The sequence below is a fragment of the Molothrus aeneus genome, chromosome 11 (genome assembly GCF_037042795.1).
Source record: "Molothrus aeneus isolate 106 chromosome 11, BPBGC_Maene_1.0, whole genome shotgun sequence".
Classification (NCBI taxonomy): domain Eukaryota; kingdom Metazoa; phylum Chordata; class Aves; order Passeriformes; family Icteridae; genus Molothrus; species Molothrus aeneus.
Genome location: NC_089656.1, coordinates 13,099,028 through 13,113,689, shown reverse-complemented (window position 1 = coordinate 13,113,689; position 14,662 = coordinate 13,099,028). Strand labels below are relative to the sequence as shown.

Here is a 14,662-nt window from a genome sequence, read left to right as displayed (position 1 = left end):
CAGGAGCTGGGGACCTGGGATGAAGGAGAGTGCAGGAAAAACCCAAACTGGGAAAAAAACCCAACCCCCCCAAAAATCCAAACAAACCCTGAATCTCCCGGAGCAGCAGGGAGAAAACCTCAACTTTCTTGGAAAACCTTCCACTTTCAGGGGGAAAAACTTGAATATTGTGGGATTTGTGTTGTCATAAATGAAGGACTCACCCTGGTGATTAGCTTTGCATTCCCTAAAGAAATAAAAATATTTTCTTGCCTGAGGGGACCTTTGCTTTGGAAGCAACAGAGAGCTTCCACACACGGCTTTCTTAAGATTTACACAAATTCTATACTTGCACCAATCCATAGTTCCCTTCTCCCTCTGCTACCAGCAGCAAATCCCCCCAAAATATGATTTTTGGTATTTTTTTCTTCCTCTCTTTGGAAGGAGGCAGGCAGGCGTGGGGGAAAGAAGGAGGCGGAGGCGCGGGAGGGAGAGCCCGGGGTACAGACAAACATTCTCTTTATTGAGCTACACATGAATTTTTCCATTAGTCAGAGAAAGAGATTGGCAGTGTGTAATATATCACAGAAACCTCACTGATTGGTAATAGAAAGGCTTAGAAAGACCTGGCGCTTTTTATATATATATATATATAATATCTTTTTTTAAGTTTCCTCTTTATTTATTCATTTTCTTTTGAACAGGTGTGACTGCTCTTCTTCAGCAAAGGTAACTCGTAAAAGTGAAACTGTGAAGACGTCTGGTTACTAATCAAAGTAGAAATGACAAGGGATTGGTCATGAAAACAGTGGCTTCAATGTAAACACTACATTCGATTTTTCTTGTTTTTTTATTATTTTTTAAGTTATTTTTTTGTGGTTTTGTGTGTGTTTTTTAAAATTTTTAAATTATTTTCATTCTTGCTTTTTTTTTTAAGTTTGCTTTTTTAAGTTTTTTTTTCTTTTTTTTTCCCCTTTTTTCTTATTTTGCAGCACAAACATCCCCACATGAGAGAGAAAACACCATTCACTAAAAGGGAGAGAGGACTGGGGCAGGAGAGGGGGAGAGAAAAGCAGCACAAAAAAGCATTCACTGGAAAGAGTTAAAAATAATAACAAAACGAAAACAAAAAAATACTCTAAACAAAAAATAAAATAAACCAAAATATATATATATTTGTATAGCCCTCCCTGATGTCCCTGGTCGGCCCTGAAGGAGGGATGAGGGGGACTGTGGCTGGGGGGCTGAGCTGTGCTTTTGGATACGGATCTGGAGAGTGAGCAGTGACCGGGAGCAGGGAGCTGTTAAACCAGGAGGGAAAAAATGGGAAAAACCCACCGGCTCTGGCTGGTGAGGGCTTTGGCCTGAACTGGGGTGGGAATTCAGAAAATCCGACCTAAGCCTCCTGAAACCCTGGGAAGGGAGCAGGAGGAGGATGCCCCACTGCAGCCTTCCCCCCGAACAGTCAGGGTGGGAAATGGGAGAAGATCTGCTTGTTATTTCCTTTTTTAGCTGTGACACGTGGCCGGAGGAAGTTTCCAATTTTTTCCCTCCTTATTTAAAAAAAAAAAAAAAGAAAAGAAAAAAAGAAAAGAAAAAAAAGAAAAATCTTTTTGTTTCTGAAGGTGGCAGCAGGGCCCGGACAGGCAGGGGCAGGTGCAGCCTGGCCTTGCCCATGCTGGGAAAAAAAAAAAAATTAATCAAAATAATAATAATTTAAAAAAGCCAACCCACAATAATGAATTATAATAATGATAATTAAAAAATAGCAGCCCATGGTCAAATAACTGCTGGGAGGAGAACCGGAGTGACCCCGGGCGCTGCCCTTTCCCCTTTCCCTGCCGGTACGGGGGAGCTGTGGGATGGTGAGGCCGGGCAGAGCCCCCGGCCCGGGGGTGCCCTCAGGCTGGGACACTGCGGGCCGGAGGGAGGAGCCTGGTGGGACAAGGCGGTTCAAAAAAACAAACTAAAAAGGTGGGTGTGGATTTTTTTATATATATATATACGTATATATATAATTTTTCCTTATGCCTTTTTATTTACCAACTCGCATGATTATGATGACATTTTTTTTTCTCTCCTTCAATCTGTTTTTTTCGTTTCTTTTTTTTTTTTTTTTTTTTTTTTTTTCCCCACGCGTGTGTGTGTCTGTGTGTCTGTGTGTGGTTGCTTTGGGGTTGTTTTTTTTCCCGTTATTTTTATGTTTCTTTTCTCTCCTGGCGGCGGGATCGCCACCCAAGCAGTCGCTGAGCGCCGCGCGGGGTCAGTACAAGCCGCAGCCCCGCAGGTTGTTGGCAATGATGATGTCGGTGACGGCGTCAAAAACCACCTGGATGTTGTTCGTGTCTGTGGCACACGTCATGTGGCAGTAAATCTCCTTGTTCGGGGAGCGGTTTTTGCTCTCGAATTGTGCTTGGATGTAGGCGGCCGCATCCTCGTAGGTGTTGGGACCTGCGGGCAGAGCGGGGTCAGGCCTGAGGGCCGCCTCCCTCCCTCCCGGCACACCCGGCCCCACGCTGCTCGCGAGGAGCTTTCATTGTAACAGAAACTGGCAAAATTATTCATTTTCACCCACCCTCCCCTTCACCCCTTAGCAGGGTCCGTTTTCCCCCCCATATCCCTCCTTCCCACCCCCATTACCCTTCTGCCCCCCCTCTGCCCCATTTTCCCTGAAAGCATCACACCCAAGCCCTGTGGAGGGCTCCTCCTTCCCCAGGTGTTGCTGCTCTGCCCTCTGCCCTTTTCCCCCGGGAAGGGCAGGGCAGGGTCCCCCCAGGCAGGGCAGGGTCCCCCAGCTGTGCCCAGCCGGGCTGGGCCCGAGGGATGTCCCCGTACAGGGGCACCCCCACAGTGCTCCTGGCCTGGGGGGCAATGGCCTGGTGGCCCCTCGGCCAGACAGGGGGAGGGATGGCCAGGAGAGCTGGTGGCCACCCCAACATCACCCATGGATACCGGCTGTACCCCCTTGTGGGGCTGAGCCCCTGTGTGCCCCGCCTGGGCTGGCTGGGGGCCTCACCCCAGCACTGGAGTGGTGCTGGTGGCCCAGGAGCCGTGTGGGGACGCGTGTTGTGACGGGGAAACCTCCCAGTTTTTGCTTTGGGAAGGTGGGCTGGAGAGGCGCCAGATGTTTGAGCCGAAAAATGTGCATTATTGCCTTAAGCTGCTTAGGGCAGCGGGAGAGGCTGCGCTGGCCCCTCGCGGGAAGCCACAAAGCTGAGTTACGCCTCTGAAATCGCCTTTGCAAGAGCTGCTATTATCTGGAGATTTATTTTCCTTTCCCAGCTCGTTGGTTCCCCTCGTTCCTGATGCGGTGGGTGGCCGAAGGAGAGGGAGGCTGGGCCAGTGCCACCAGGCTGTGCCCCTCCATGGAGTGGCCTGGCTGTGCCATACAGCTGCACGTGGGACAGTCTGGATTGTTCTACCAGGTGGCTGTGAGGAAAGTGCTGGTGCCTTCAGGATGGAGAAGCCTCAATGCCTCTGGTGGAAATGCTGGTGTACTTATGCTGTAGGGGAGTGGGTGCCATCTTGCTGGGGGACTTCCTTGTCCCCAGGGTTTGGCATCCAGGATGGATGTGCTCTGGGTGGAACAGTTCAGAGACACCTCAGTATCTGCAGGGGATGCTCGAGTCTGAATTCAAACTGGCTTTTTTCTTTCCCTTAGAGAATTCCAAAGGATTTATTCTTGCCCATCTTCTTGGTTATTTATCCTTTTCCCCAGGCCATGTTGGTTTCACTACAAAATGGATGATTCTCTTGAGGTTCCACAGATTCCTGCTGTAAAGGGCTTCTTTCCTCCCCCAGCCACACCCAGCGTGAAGGCACTCCTGGAGGATGCTGCCTGGAGGACCACGAGTCTTAGCTCCTCCTCTCCCAGGAGATTCCCAGGAGCCACCAGCAAACAGGATGGCTCCAGTGGCTTGGCAGTCAGCTCCTGCCAAATCTTCTTCTTTCCACAGCTCCCTGTGCCCAGGCTCATTTCATCTCCTCTCCATTTGTCTTGACCCCCTCTCTGTCCCACCAGCTGCTTGGGCACCTTTGCCACAAGAACTGCCCCACTCAGGACACAGCCCCAGCCCGTGAGTGAGGTGCTGGAGCTGCATCACAGCTTCTGAAGGTGCTTTTGCAGTGCTTCTACACCCCCCAAAGGCTCCCTGTCCCCTCTGTCCCCCCAGCCCCGGTGGCGCAGGGTGGGTGTCACAGCAGCTGTGCTTTGTCAGCCTCAGGACCTACCTGTGTACTCAGGGAAGCAGATGGTCAGAGGTGACTTCTTGATCTTCTCAGCAAATAGGTCTTTCTTGTTGAGGAAGAGAATGATGGAGGTATCGATGAAGAATTTGTTGTTACAGATGGAGTCGAAGAGCATGAGAGATTCGTGCATGCGGTTCTGCAAAGGGGAGCACAGAGGGAGAGAAGGGAGAGAGGAAGGCAAAGACAGAGTTAGAGGAGAGGAGAACATTTTTGTGAATTGAAACGGTTAGAAAGCAAAAAAAAAATCTCTATAACAAGACAGTGGTAAATTTGAGCTGGTTACAAAGGTGGAAGAAATGGAGTATTGTGCTCCTCTTGGGCTGGAGGCCAGGGCAGGTGGGGGGCTGCAGCTGATCCTCCCCCACAGCCCTGTGGGGCCACTCTAGCAGGGCAGACATTTGAAACCTCAAGGAAGAGTGGAGAAGAAAGTAATTTGCTCCTCCCCTGCATCACCAAAGGAGTAGGGAAGGGGCCCTGTCTCTCTTCAGGGTCTGGGTGCCCCTGGAGCATCCTTTGGAGAGCCCAAATAAAGGATGGACAGACAGCATCAGCCAGCATGGAGGGCAGGGCACACCTGGCATGGAGAGTGGGATGGAAGGGGCTTTGGCCATCCCAGGGTGGCCCTATGGACCTGCCTGGAAGGGTACTTGGCCCTGAGTGGTGTCATTGTAGTGAGACCAGTGCCAAGGTATTGCCCAGAGGCTGGGGCAGGTCCTGTCCCTGGAAAAATCTTCAGCTGAGCTTTGAAAATACCCGTGGTGACTGTGTGGCCCAAGGAGGTAACCTGCATGGTGGTAACCAGTACAGGTGCCTCTGCCAGCCCACTTCCCAGCTCTCCTGAGAGTTCTGGCCTTGCAGGCTGCTCCAGGGAGACTTTAAGCTTGGAAAAGCTTTGGGAGGAGCATAAGAGTAAATTTCTAAAAGCTGTAGTTTTGTTGGGTTTTTTTTTCCTTTTTTTTCCATTTTCAGGTGGACAAAACCCATAAACAGTCATCTTCCCCCTATGTTACCAAAGTTTCTTAAGAAGTGGAGACCAGACAGCAGAACAGGAGGAGCTGAGGTGAGGTGAGGTTGTCCTGTGCCCCACTGGGTGCCACAGGGCCCCACAGAGCAGGGTGTTCCCATGCAGGTGCATGCACTCACTGTTAGTGTGAAGGTGCCACTGGACAGGACAGATCTGGCCCTCCAAGAGCTCCCAGGCATTTTCTCCATCATTAACTTGCTCTTAGAATCACCAGAAAGCCATTTCCTGCTAGTCCACTGACAGCTCTGAGGGACATTTCAGGAAGCCCCTGTGCCCCTTTCCTTGTTTGTACCCGGCTCCTTTCTACTTGAATGTGCAAAGCTCCTGGTGCAAGCCCAGGGCTTGCTGAAGTCTGGAGCTGCTGCCCCTCCCTGTGACCCCTGCTGGGGGCTGGCTGAGCCCCCCAGATCTGGCTCGGCTGCCTCAAGCTCATATGGGGACACAGCTGCTCACAAAAGCCTTGTGGAAATCTCCTGGAAAGGCTCTGCAGTGGGTGGGGAACCCTTCTGCAGCAAAACCCCCCCACAACATCCCCCCACAGCCCCTTTTTTGGAGGCACAGCAAAGGGGGCTCTGGACTCACCAAAATCCGCGAGAACACGTGTGTTTGCTAATGAAATGATGACCCAATTACACATTTTGGAGTTTTCCATGAATGTTTTATTAGTGAGTCATTTTATTAGCTCCACTTCAACGGTAGCTTTTGCATGCAAAATTTAGCAGCTGTCTGATTTCATCTTGAAAGGCTTCGAGATTGCACTGTCGGTTCCTTGACAAAGAGTAGCTGGGGATGCCAGGCAGGCGCTTTCCAAAGCCTTGGGACTTCAATTTGATCCTTATCTTGAAATAAAAAAAGGCTTTATTCATAGGCAAAACAGAAACTGCCACCAAAGGATGTGGTTCTTCTTGACTTGTGGTTGTTGCAAAAATTGCTGGGTCTTGAGATTTTCATGGGGAGTATCAGGATGGGCTTTTCCTTGTTCATCTCTGTTGTTGTCCTATACATGTATTTATTTAAAGAAAGAAGTGATGGTGTTGATAGAAGAACAGCTGAAATAAAGCTTCTGCCCAGGGAAATGGGAATTCCCACTCGGACAAAATAACCCTGATGACTTCAGGGTTCTGAACACCCAGCAGAATCTGAGCAGGATGGTGTTCTGGAGAAAGTTCTAAAAATACCCAGTATCAATACACAAAGCAAAATCCTTTCCCTCTCAGCCATTTGCTTTTCTCAAAGCTGACCTGTAGTTCTGTCTGATTCATAGGATGGGCCATGTGGGAATTCCTGTCGGAGGATGGGTCCAGCTGAAGCCACATCACTGGAATTTGGTGAAGTCAATAGGAGCAATGGTTCATTTTCCTTTGCTGAGGTTTATCGAAGATTTTCTCTTGGTTTCTTCAAGTCCATTACTTCTATATTTTGCCTCAAATAATGGAAGATCTTTAGTTTAAACATAAAAGAACAAACTGGCTCAAGCATTGTTTAAAAGGGAGGGAGGGATGCTCCATGTTTTGTGCTTCTGCAAGGAGGAGAAGACACCATTTAGTGAATTGAACCATCAGTGGGTCTTCTGATTTTATGCTCACACAAAGAGACAGTGGAAAAGCAAAGCTTGTGACTTGTGAAGGATTTGTAACTGATGTGGTGGAGGAAAGGGCGGGGCAGCATGGATCCTCTGCCCTGCTGCTGCCTCTGGTGAGCAAAGGAAAAAAAATCCTGCCAAATACTTACATAAAATGAAGTATCCTTTAGTTATATCTTTTTAGATTCCTTATTTCCAGGTGGATGAGGCTCTGGCAGACAGCTGGTGCTGTGTGTTGTGCAAGTGTTTGTGGAGCAGCCATAATGTAAAATAACAAGTTTGATAAACTGGACGTGCTCAAGGGAGACACAATAAAACCACTCTCACACTAGAAAAGAGCTGGCACTTTATTAACATTTTGTAACTAATAAATACATTACCAACAGCCAATAAATTATTACAATAACTAATGCTCTATTAAACCAATGGACAGTCACTCTTCGTACAAAATTACAGTTAATACAGTTTGGGCCATCAAACATGCAGGAGAAATGATTCAGCGGGAACCAGCTAAAGGAAAATGGTGACGGCCTCCGGTGATCCTCTGGGAATGTGCTGGGGAGCAGGAGCCCAGAGGCAGCAGGGTGATGGTCGCTCTTCCCTTGTCGAGCTGAAGTGGGAAAAAGGAGGTGGGGGAACAGGGCTGAGGAGCACAAATTAGGGACTGGGCTAATTAACAGGGCCATGGCTGGTGCTTAAACAATCCTATCTGCTTGCCCAGCACCAGCAGGTTGGTCCAGCACTGGAAAAGCTGGTGAGACTCAGGTACTGCTGAAAATGGTGTTTTACCTGCCATGATCTCTTCTCTCCACCTGGAGCAGCAGCCTTAGCTCTGGAGCTGCTTGCCTGCACTACAGTCAGGACTGGGTCTTAATTTCCAGGACACTGGGTGGAAGAGGGCCCGGGGCAGTGAGCATCCAGCCAGCTCCCAGCCCTTCTACCTCCTCTCCTGGTTTCTCCCCCCTGTGCCTACTGCACCCAGTGTCCATGAACAGAGCTGCCCTCCTGGGGAATTGGGGCTGTTTCTTGAATCCAGCTCCCTTTCCCTCTGCCTGCAGGGTGCCAGCTGGAGGCCTTGGTCCTCCTCTCACTAAGGCATTGGTGTTTAAGGGCTGCCCTTGCTTGTGTTTGCACACAAATAAAGATCTCACAGGCTGCTTGTTGGGGCATGAGTGGTCCTGTGCAAAGTCCCTTCCCATAGCCACATTCTCAGTATAACTATATAGGTCATGTACCTATATCTGTCAGCATCAATTACCTCGTGTCAGTGCTGGAGCTCAGAAATGACACAGTACCCTCCAGTCTCGTAGCCTTGGGGTCTGTTTGCCTGCTCTCTCCTGCAGGGAGGTGGAGGTGAGACCGTGGTCTGAAATTTTGTGCCAGTTGGGCCACGTCTGCTTTCTCATGTGTGCACTGGGGATGCGAGTGAGTGATGGGTCTGGGTGCCCAGGGTGATGCTCAGTAACACCATTTCTACTGACCTTGACGTGTCCAGTGTCAGATCACTAATGAGTGCTTTAGTCTCCTTGGAAATGGTGGTGGAGTTTTTGGTGGTAAGCCTGAAGACAAACCATGAAAACACCCAAGCATACTGGAACTAAGCTTCTCTAATTGACTTGACAGATGGTCAGCCTTCTTCCAGGAACTCAGCAACTCTCCCTGGCTCCAGGAGACTTTGTGACCACAAAAGGCTTGGGACATGTCACACAAACTAAGAGTGCAGGGTTGGTCCCCTTCCCAGCACTGACTGGAAATCCCCCAGGGGCGATGTCTGCCTTGCTGAGCTGCACAGTGAGGCTGGGCACATGGGGATTTCTGGCAAAAGGACATAGAAGATGTCACATCCTGACCTCTTGGAGACTGCACTCCTGGACTTAGAACAAGGTCTGTTCCCTTGCAGGCAAGCACTGGGCTCATGCCATGATAGATTAAACCCACCAGATATGTTCCAATGTACATTAAAGACCGCCCTCATTAACACTTTCAGCGTCCTATGAAACAAAATCACATCGATAGAGGAGGCACGGCAGGCTCCTCCTGGGGCTGCTGTCCCCTCCATGGAGGGAGAGGCAGGCTGGCCGGCCATCCAGGAAAGCTGGCTGAAGGCAAGAAGCTAATTGCGGTACAAAGCTCCTGGGAGATGTAGTTGAAGTGTTTGTGGGCAGGCGGTGGGGCTGTGGCCGTGCAGGGCGGGCAGGGAGCAGGGGCTCAGCAGCAGCCGGCAGCGCCAGATGGCCCCGCCGGGCGCTCCCGCAGCGCTGCTCCGGCCCCCGTGCAAACCAGACTGTGAGCGGCTTCTCTGGGCAAGATGAACAACTGCCTTTGGCAGCCTGGCGCTGTATTTCAGTGTGTGCTTTCCCTGGGCATGGTTATTGCTCCTTCTCCCAGCCAGCCCAGCTACTGCACTCTCCGAAGGAGCTCTGCAGCTCAGCCCGGCAGCGCTGCAAGACTTTTCTTGTGTGGCTTCCTCTATTTCATTGAAATTGTTTTTTAAATAAAGAAGCTATTTGCATTTTTGTGGTCTCATGGCTCCACAACCGACCCTCTCATTGACTACGGAACAAGCCAACAGGGAGCTTCCTTCTTTCTTTTTGCTGCTGTCTGAAGCTCATCATGAGTTGCTAATGCTGCTTTCAGTGCTGACACCCCTTGGATGCTTCTGCTGCTGGAACAGTGACCTGAGTCATTAAAAACCTTCTGCATCCCAAAAAAGGATTTTTTTTTTTTTTGCAAATTCTCACATTAGCTTTGAAGTGCAGGAGGGTGTATACATAGCTGTTTCCATTTTGTGCTTTTAAAATCTATCCTCCATGCCCTGGTAGGATTTCTGATGCAGCTGTACCAGTTGCACCATCCCTGCTATGTGGAGACTGCAAATGAAACAGAGCTCTGGATCTCCAAGGGTCTGGATTCAGAGAACAGCAATTGCAAAGCACAAGGGGCTGTTAAGAAAAGGCTTTTGAAAGCAGGCAATGTATTTCAAGGTACTTTTTAGGCAACTGCTGCAAGAATTGCTGGTGTTTAGAAAAAGCATGGGGCAGAAGATTGCCTGCAGAAGGCACATCTGTCAGGAAGGGCTTCAGAGGATGCAGAAGCCAGCAATGAGTAATGATTTGGCAGGCGCTCTGCAGACACAAATCTATACACGGCCATCAAGCAGGAGAAATAGTAGTGTTTAACACGGGAAGCATTTCATCTTCCAAAGGCTGCTTCCAGCATTTGTCAGTGAATCCTCTTGACACTGGTGTGAGGGAGGGAATGTCAGCAGCAACAGCTGAGATGAAGCTTTAGACACACAATATGCCAAAGAAAATGAAAGAAGAGGCTCTTTGTGGCAACATTTCCTCTGCTTTTTCTCTCTTTTCTCCCCATGGGGCACCAGCTGTTGATGGTCATCAATGTACCAGGGATCTGCTGGAGCACCAGAGGGGGCTTGGACCTTCCAGCTGGCAAAGCTGGGAATGGGTTACCTGAATCCAGCCTGGGGAGCAGTAAAAGTGCACTGAGCCAGCACTGGCCACTTGACTGCATTTGGCAGAGTTTGGAGTTAATTTAAATTGTCTTTACCAAAATATTCCTGTGTGCTTTATGTTGGGAGCTCACAAAGTCTTGGTGTGGTGCTGCCTTCCCTGGGAACAGCTTCTGTTACTTATTTGCTTGGCTGAAACATCATTCACAGCAAGGGGTGGGAACAGAACATCTCCAAAACTCCAGTGCTTCTGATCAAACTCTTTTTACAGAGCTTAATAAAAGACCTGCATCCCTGCCAGCACCAGCCATCATCACTCTGGGTCCTGTGGTTACACAGTTTAGGTACCAAATGTAACCAATGTGTGGTTTTTCTGCCCTGATTTGACACAACCCCCACGTGGATGCTGGATGTTACTGCTGGGGATCAGACAGATGTGTGGGTGGGCTGTGGCATAAGAGGAGCACAGAGGAGCTCCTGGTTTTGGCCAGCTCTTTGCAGGAGCTGATGTCATTGGAGGCATTTTAAGGCTGAGATGGTGAAGAGAAAGGTGGGTGCTGGTTTGTGCCAGAGCAGGGGAGGCAGGGAGTTGTGTTATTGCTGTTAGTGCCCAGCAGAGCAGCAGCAGGTCCTTGCTGCACAATAGTAAATGCATCATTTAATGCTCTCGAGGGGTTACTGGCAGTTTCCAGCCATGCTGGGCTGTAGCTGGTTGGATGGGTGACAGACACCTCATTTTCCTCTGCAGGCCTTCCCTGCTTGCTCACATCCTGGCTGGGGATTTGTCACAAATGTCCCACAAATACTGCCCTGGCAGAGCACAGCCCCTGATGGGGACTCTCCTTTGGCTTCCAGGTGCCCTTCTCTTCCCATCCTTCCTGCTGTCTCAATCTGCCTCGTCTCCCTTCTGCAGCTTGTCTCCCAAAACATTCCCTAAGCCTCTCCCCCTGTCCTCTCCCTGCTGTGCCACCATACGTGTTCCTGTCACTGCCTCCTGCACACTGACTCTCACCTGGCCCCTCCCATTCAGCTGTGCTGCTCTGGGCTGCTCTCACACCATCTCTCCTAAATGGGCACAGTGAGAAGAGATATTGTTTGCCCCTCTCAGCCCTGAAGAGACCTCCTGAGACCTGAAAGCCACTACTAGATCAGGCTCCCAAGAGAGGACAGTTGAACTTCTGGCCAGCCTGCAAAGATTCATGTTTTTCAAGATAATGGACTTTTAAGAGGCAGAGAAGAGGCAGGGATGGATCAACACTGCCCACCTGCCCCCAGGTGAGGTGGGCCCTGATTGGTACCTCAGAGGTGGTTGTCTCACCCAGACAACTAACAAGCTTTTGGGGTGGACTTCTAAGAGTCCCTGCATGTCCCCAGAGGTGACACCCCACCTCTCACATCCCCTTCTGCCTTTGACTCAGCAGCACCCAGAGTTCTTGGTGGTGGCCACACATACCTCAGCCCACCTGCATTTGTCCTCTCTGAGCCCCCAGTTTTGCTGTGCTGGGTGCTACCCTCATCCTTCTCACTTCTCTCCCATGCCCTTCCTTCTTCCTTCCCTTGCACTTTTCCTTCCTACTCCATCACTTGCTGTCCTTTGCCAGTGTTAACCATCCATCTCAATCCTGGTAAAGAGATGCCCTGACTGGAGACACCAGCCCTGCTCAGGCAGGAGGTGACACAGGAAAGCCACTGGCTTGTGCTCAGCCAAGGAGGCTCAGAGCACCACGTTGTGCTTCTCAAGGGGTTCAGATGCCCAAGGAGCAGTGAAGGGCCACGAGGTTCTTGCACACTTTGCTGCTGCCCAAACACAGGGAGCCTTCCCAAAGCACCTTTCCCATCTCAGGCACTTGATGATCAGACTCTGCCTATAAGAAGCCAGGGCTAAATATTTTTTGTAGTCCCCAGCATTTCAAGGCTGAAGTTTGGAAAGTGATGCTATGTGTTTGCAGGAGCACCACCTCTGCTGAATCACTAAGGCTGGGAGGTGCTGTGGGAAAGGTCCCCAGGCTGGATTCTTTGTCAGGATGCCACTGAGTGTGGAATCTCCATCAGGACACCATTCCTGGGGCATCTTCACTGCCTACACTCCAGGGGTCCCAGCCCAGTGCCTCCATGGCTTCCATGGAAGTGCCTCAGAAATGGGTTACAGCAACCACTAGGTAAATTTTATCATTAATTTTGAAAAACTTGAGGTAAAACTGCTACCAGTAATGAATGCTTTTAGACAAGGCTTAGTAGGCTTTGTTACTGTGTCCCTGTTACTCAGACACCAGCAGAACTCGATATGGCTGTTTTACTTGTTCAAATAGCTGTCTGGCAAAAAGGAGAATGTACAAATCCAAGCTATGGTGGCTGCATTCAACACCAAACCCTCCAGCTTTGGGGTCAGAACTGGAGCTGTAAGGTACCCTCAAAATGATCAGGTTGTATTTAGCACTTCCCAAAGGAATAGTGTTTTTAAAAAAAGGCAAATAACCAGGAGAATGAACAATATCCCTTAATTTTCAAGGCAAAATAAAAGTTTTGGTTCCAAACTACACTGTTCCTGACCAGTATTTTAAGGCTTTGATTTTTTTTCTCTCTTTAAAACTGAAGTATTTTTGTCTTTTGGCAGTTGAAATGCACTTCGTGGGAAATGCGTTAGCTCCCTGCACAACACTGTGAATTGGAACGGAGGAGTAGAATGGGGCAGCAAGGGAATGAACCAAAAAATGAACCAAAATAAAATAAAATGGGTCTGGGGAAAGCAGAACTTGCTGCAGAGTTTTCTGGGACAGGAGGAGGGAATTATGTATTTCTTCCTTGTCATCTTCTGAGGAGGAAAAACCAAGGAAAGGAAGGACCTGTCCGCAGGAGCGGAGGATGCTCCGGGCGGTGCCAGGAGAGGAGGAGGAGGAGGAGGAGGGCCTTCAGTAGAGTCCACACCCCCGCAGGTTGTTGGCGATGATGACGTCCGTGACGGCGTCGAACACGAACTGGATGTTGTTGGTGTCGGTGGCGCAGGTGATGTGAGTGTAGATCTCCTTGTTGGCCGACTTGTTCTTGCTCTCGTACTGGGTCTGGATGTACGCCACCGCCTCCGTGAAAGCGTTGGGGCCTGCAGAGAGCCAGGGGAAAGGAAAAAGGGTGGATTAAAGCAACCCCATCACCTGGAGCCTGCAGGTGCCTGCAAACAGCCCTTGTGGGATGTGGGGAGCTGCTGCAGCCCAGGTGCCCTCTCTCCATCTCGGGGATGGGCACTGCTACCAGCCAGGATTGCTGCCAGGCAGGAGATGCTCCCTGACTGTCAGCTCAGCTGTATTTTTATTCTGAGTTGCTGTTTATAGAGATGAAATAGATGAGGGAGCTGAGTGTTAAACAGGCTATGATGGAAGAAATTCCACATCGTGGTGACAAAAAATAGAAGAAATGCAGTAAGTGCTTGACCTAGGGAAAAGGCTTAGCTTTTTTCCTTTTTTAGATTTTTTTTATTAAAGCTTCAGTTTTTGATGGAAGAGTTAACATGAATTGAGGGCAGTATTGGTAGCTGTGCCCTCCTTTCCCTAAATCATTAAGAGAAAGGGACATGAAAAGTTCCAGCCTCTGTTACAGGGCAAAACGGGCTTTTCTCAAAAAAAACAAACCCAAATCCCAACAAAAAGACTTATACACAATGTCCCTGTTTTAAAAGGAATTAGGATTGCAGTACTCTCTGCTACAGCCATGACTAAAATCACACTGTGAGGAGTTTCTTGTTTTGATATATAGAGATATCTGTACCAAACCTGATTAACCCTCAAATTTTATGGTAAAAAAAGCTTAGAAGAAGTCATGCAAAAGAGTAGATCCTTTCTCCTCTGGCCAGCTGTGACCCTGCTCACACACATGGCTCCTTTTGGGTACCTCCTTAAGGCTGATGAAGGCTCTGGCTGGCCTGGAGTGCAGCTCCCAGCATTGCCAGGCACTGCCTGACCCCCAAAAGGCTCCACAACAGTAAAACTGTCACTGCTTTTGGGTGCCTTTCTCTCCATGATGCTTTACTGATGGGAAATGCTGTTATTTGCTAGAGAGAAGCTTACTGGGGCTGGAGATGTGCTGTGGTGGAAGGCAGCTGCTCAGGGAAATCCCACTTGCACACACATGCACTGCTAGGGAAAGACACAAATTCTTGAAGATTATGGGACCTGAGAATAAGTGTGAAGTAAGAGAAGCAAAGTTTTTTTCTGTGAGCAGATTCTTGCATGGAGAGCTGTGTAAAGAATCAGTTCCACATGCTGAGCACAAGCAGGAGGTTATTTTATGAACAGGAAGTTGGTTGTTCAAACACATGAGGATTTAGATGCTTGATTCTGTCTAGGAGAGCAGGGAATCACTAATGCTA

General features: G+C 49.4%; 1 protein-coding gene across 2 annotated transcripts in view; it reads right to left on the bottom strand.

The window, feature by feature from the left end:
• Positions 1-481: 481 nt before the first annotated feature.
• Positions 482-14,662, bottom strand: part of GNAO1 (G protein subunit alpha o1) — a 141,350-nt gene continuing 127,169 nt past the window's right edge. Inside the window, exons 7-8 of one of the 2 annotated variants that reach the window (XM_066557212.1) lie at positions 4,210-4,363; positions 482-2,430 (exon numbers count right to left, since the gene is read on the bottom strand). In XM_066557212.1, the coding sequence (XP_066413309.1) occupies positions 2,243-2,430; positions 4,210-4,363 (342 nt within the window). In that variant the 3' untranslated portion in view covers positions 482-2,242. Of the gene's footprint in view, positions 2,431-4,209; positions 4,364-7,156; positions 13,400-14,662 lie in introns of those variants that run through there. The other variant, XM_066557214.1, reaches the window with a different exon arrangement.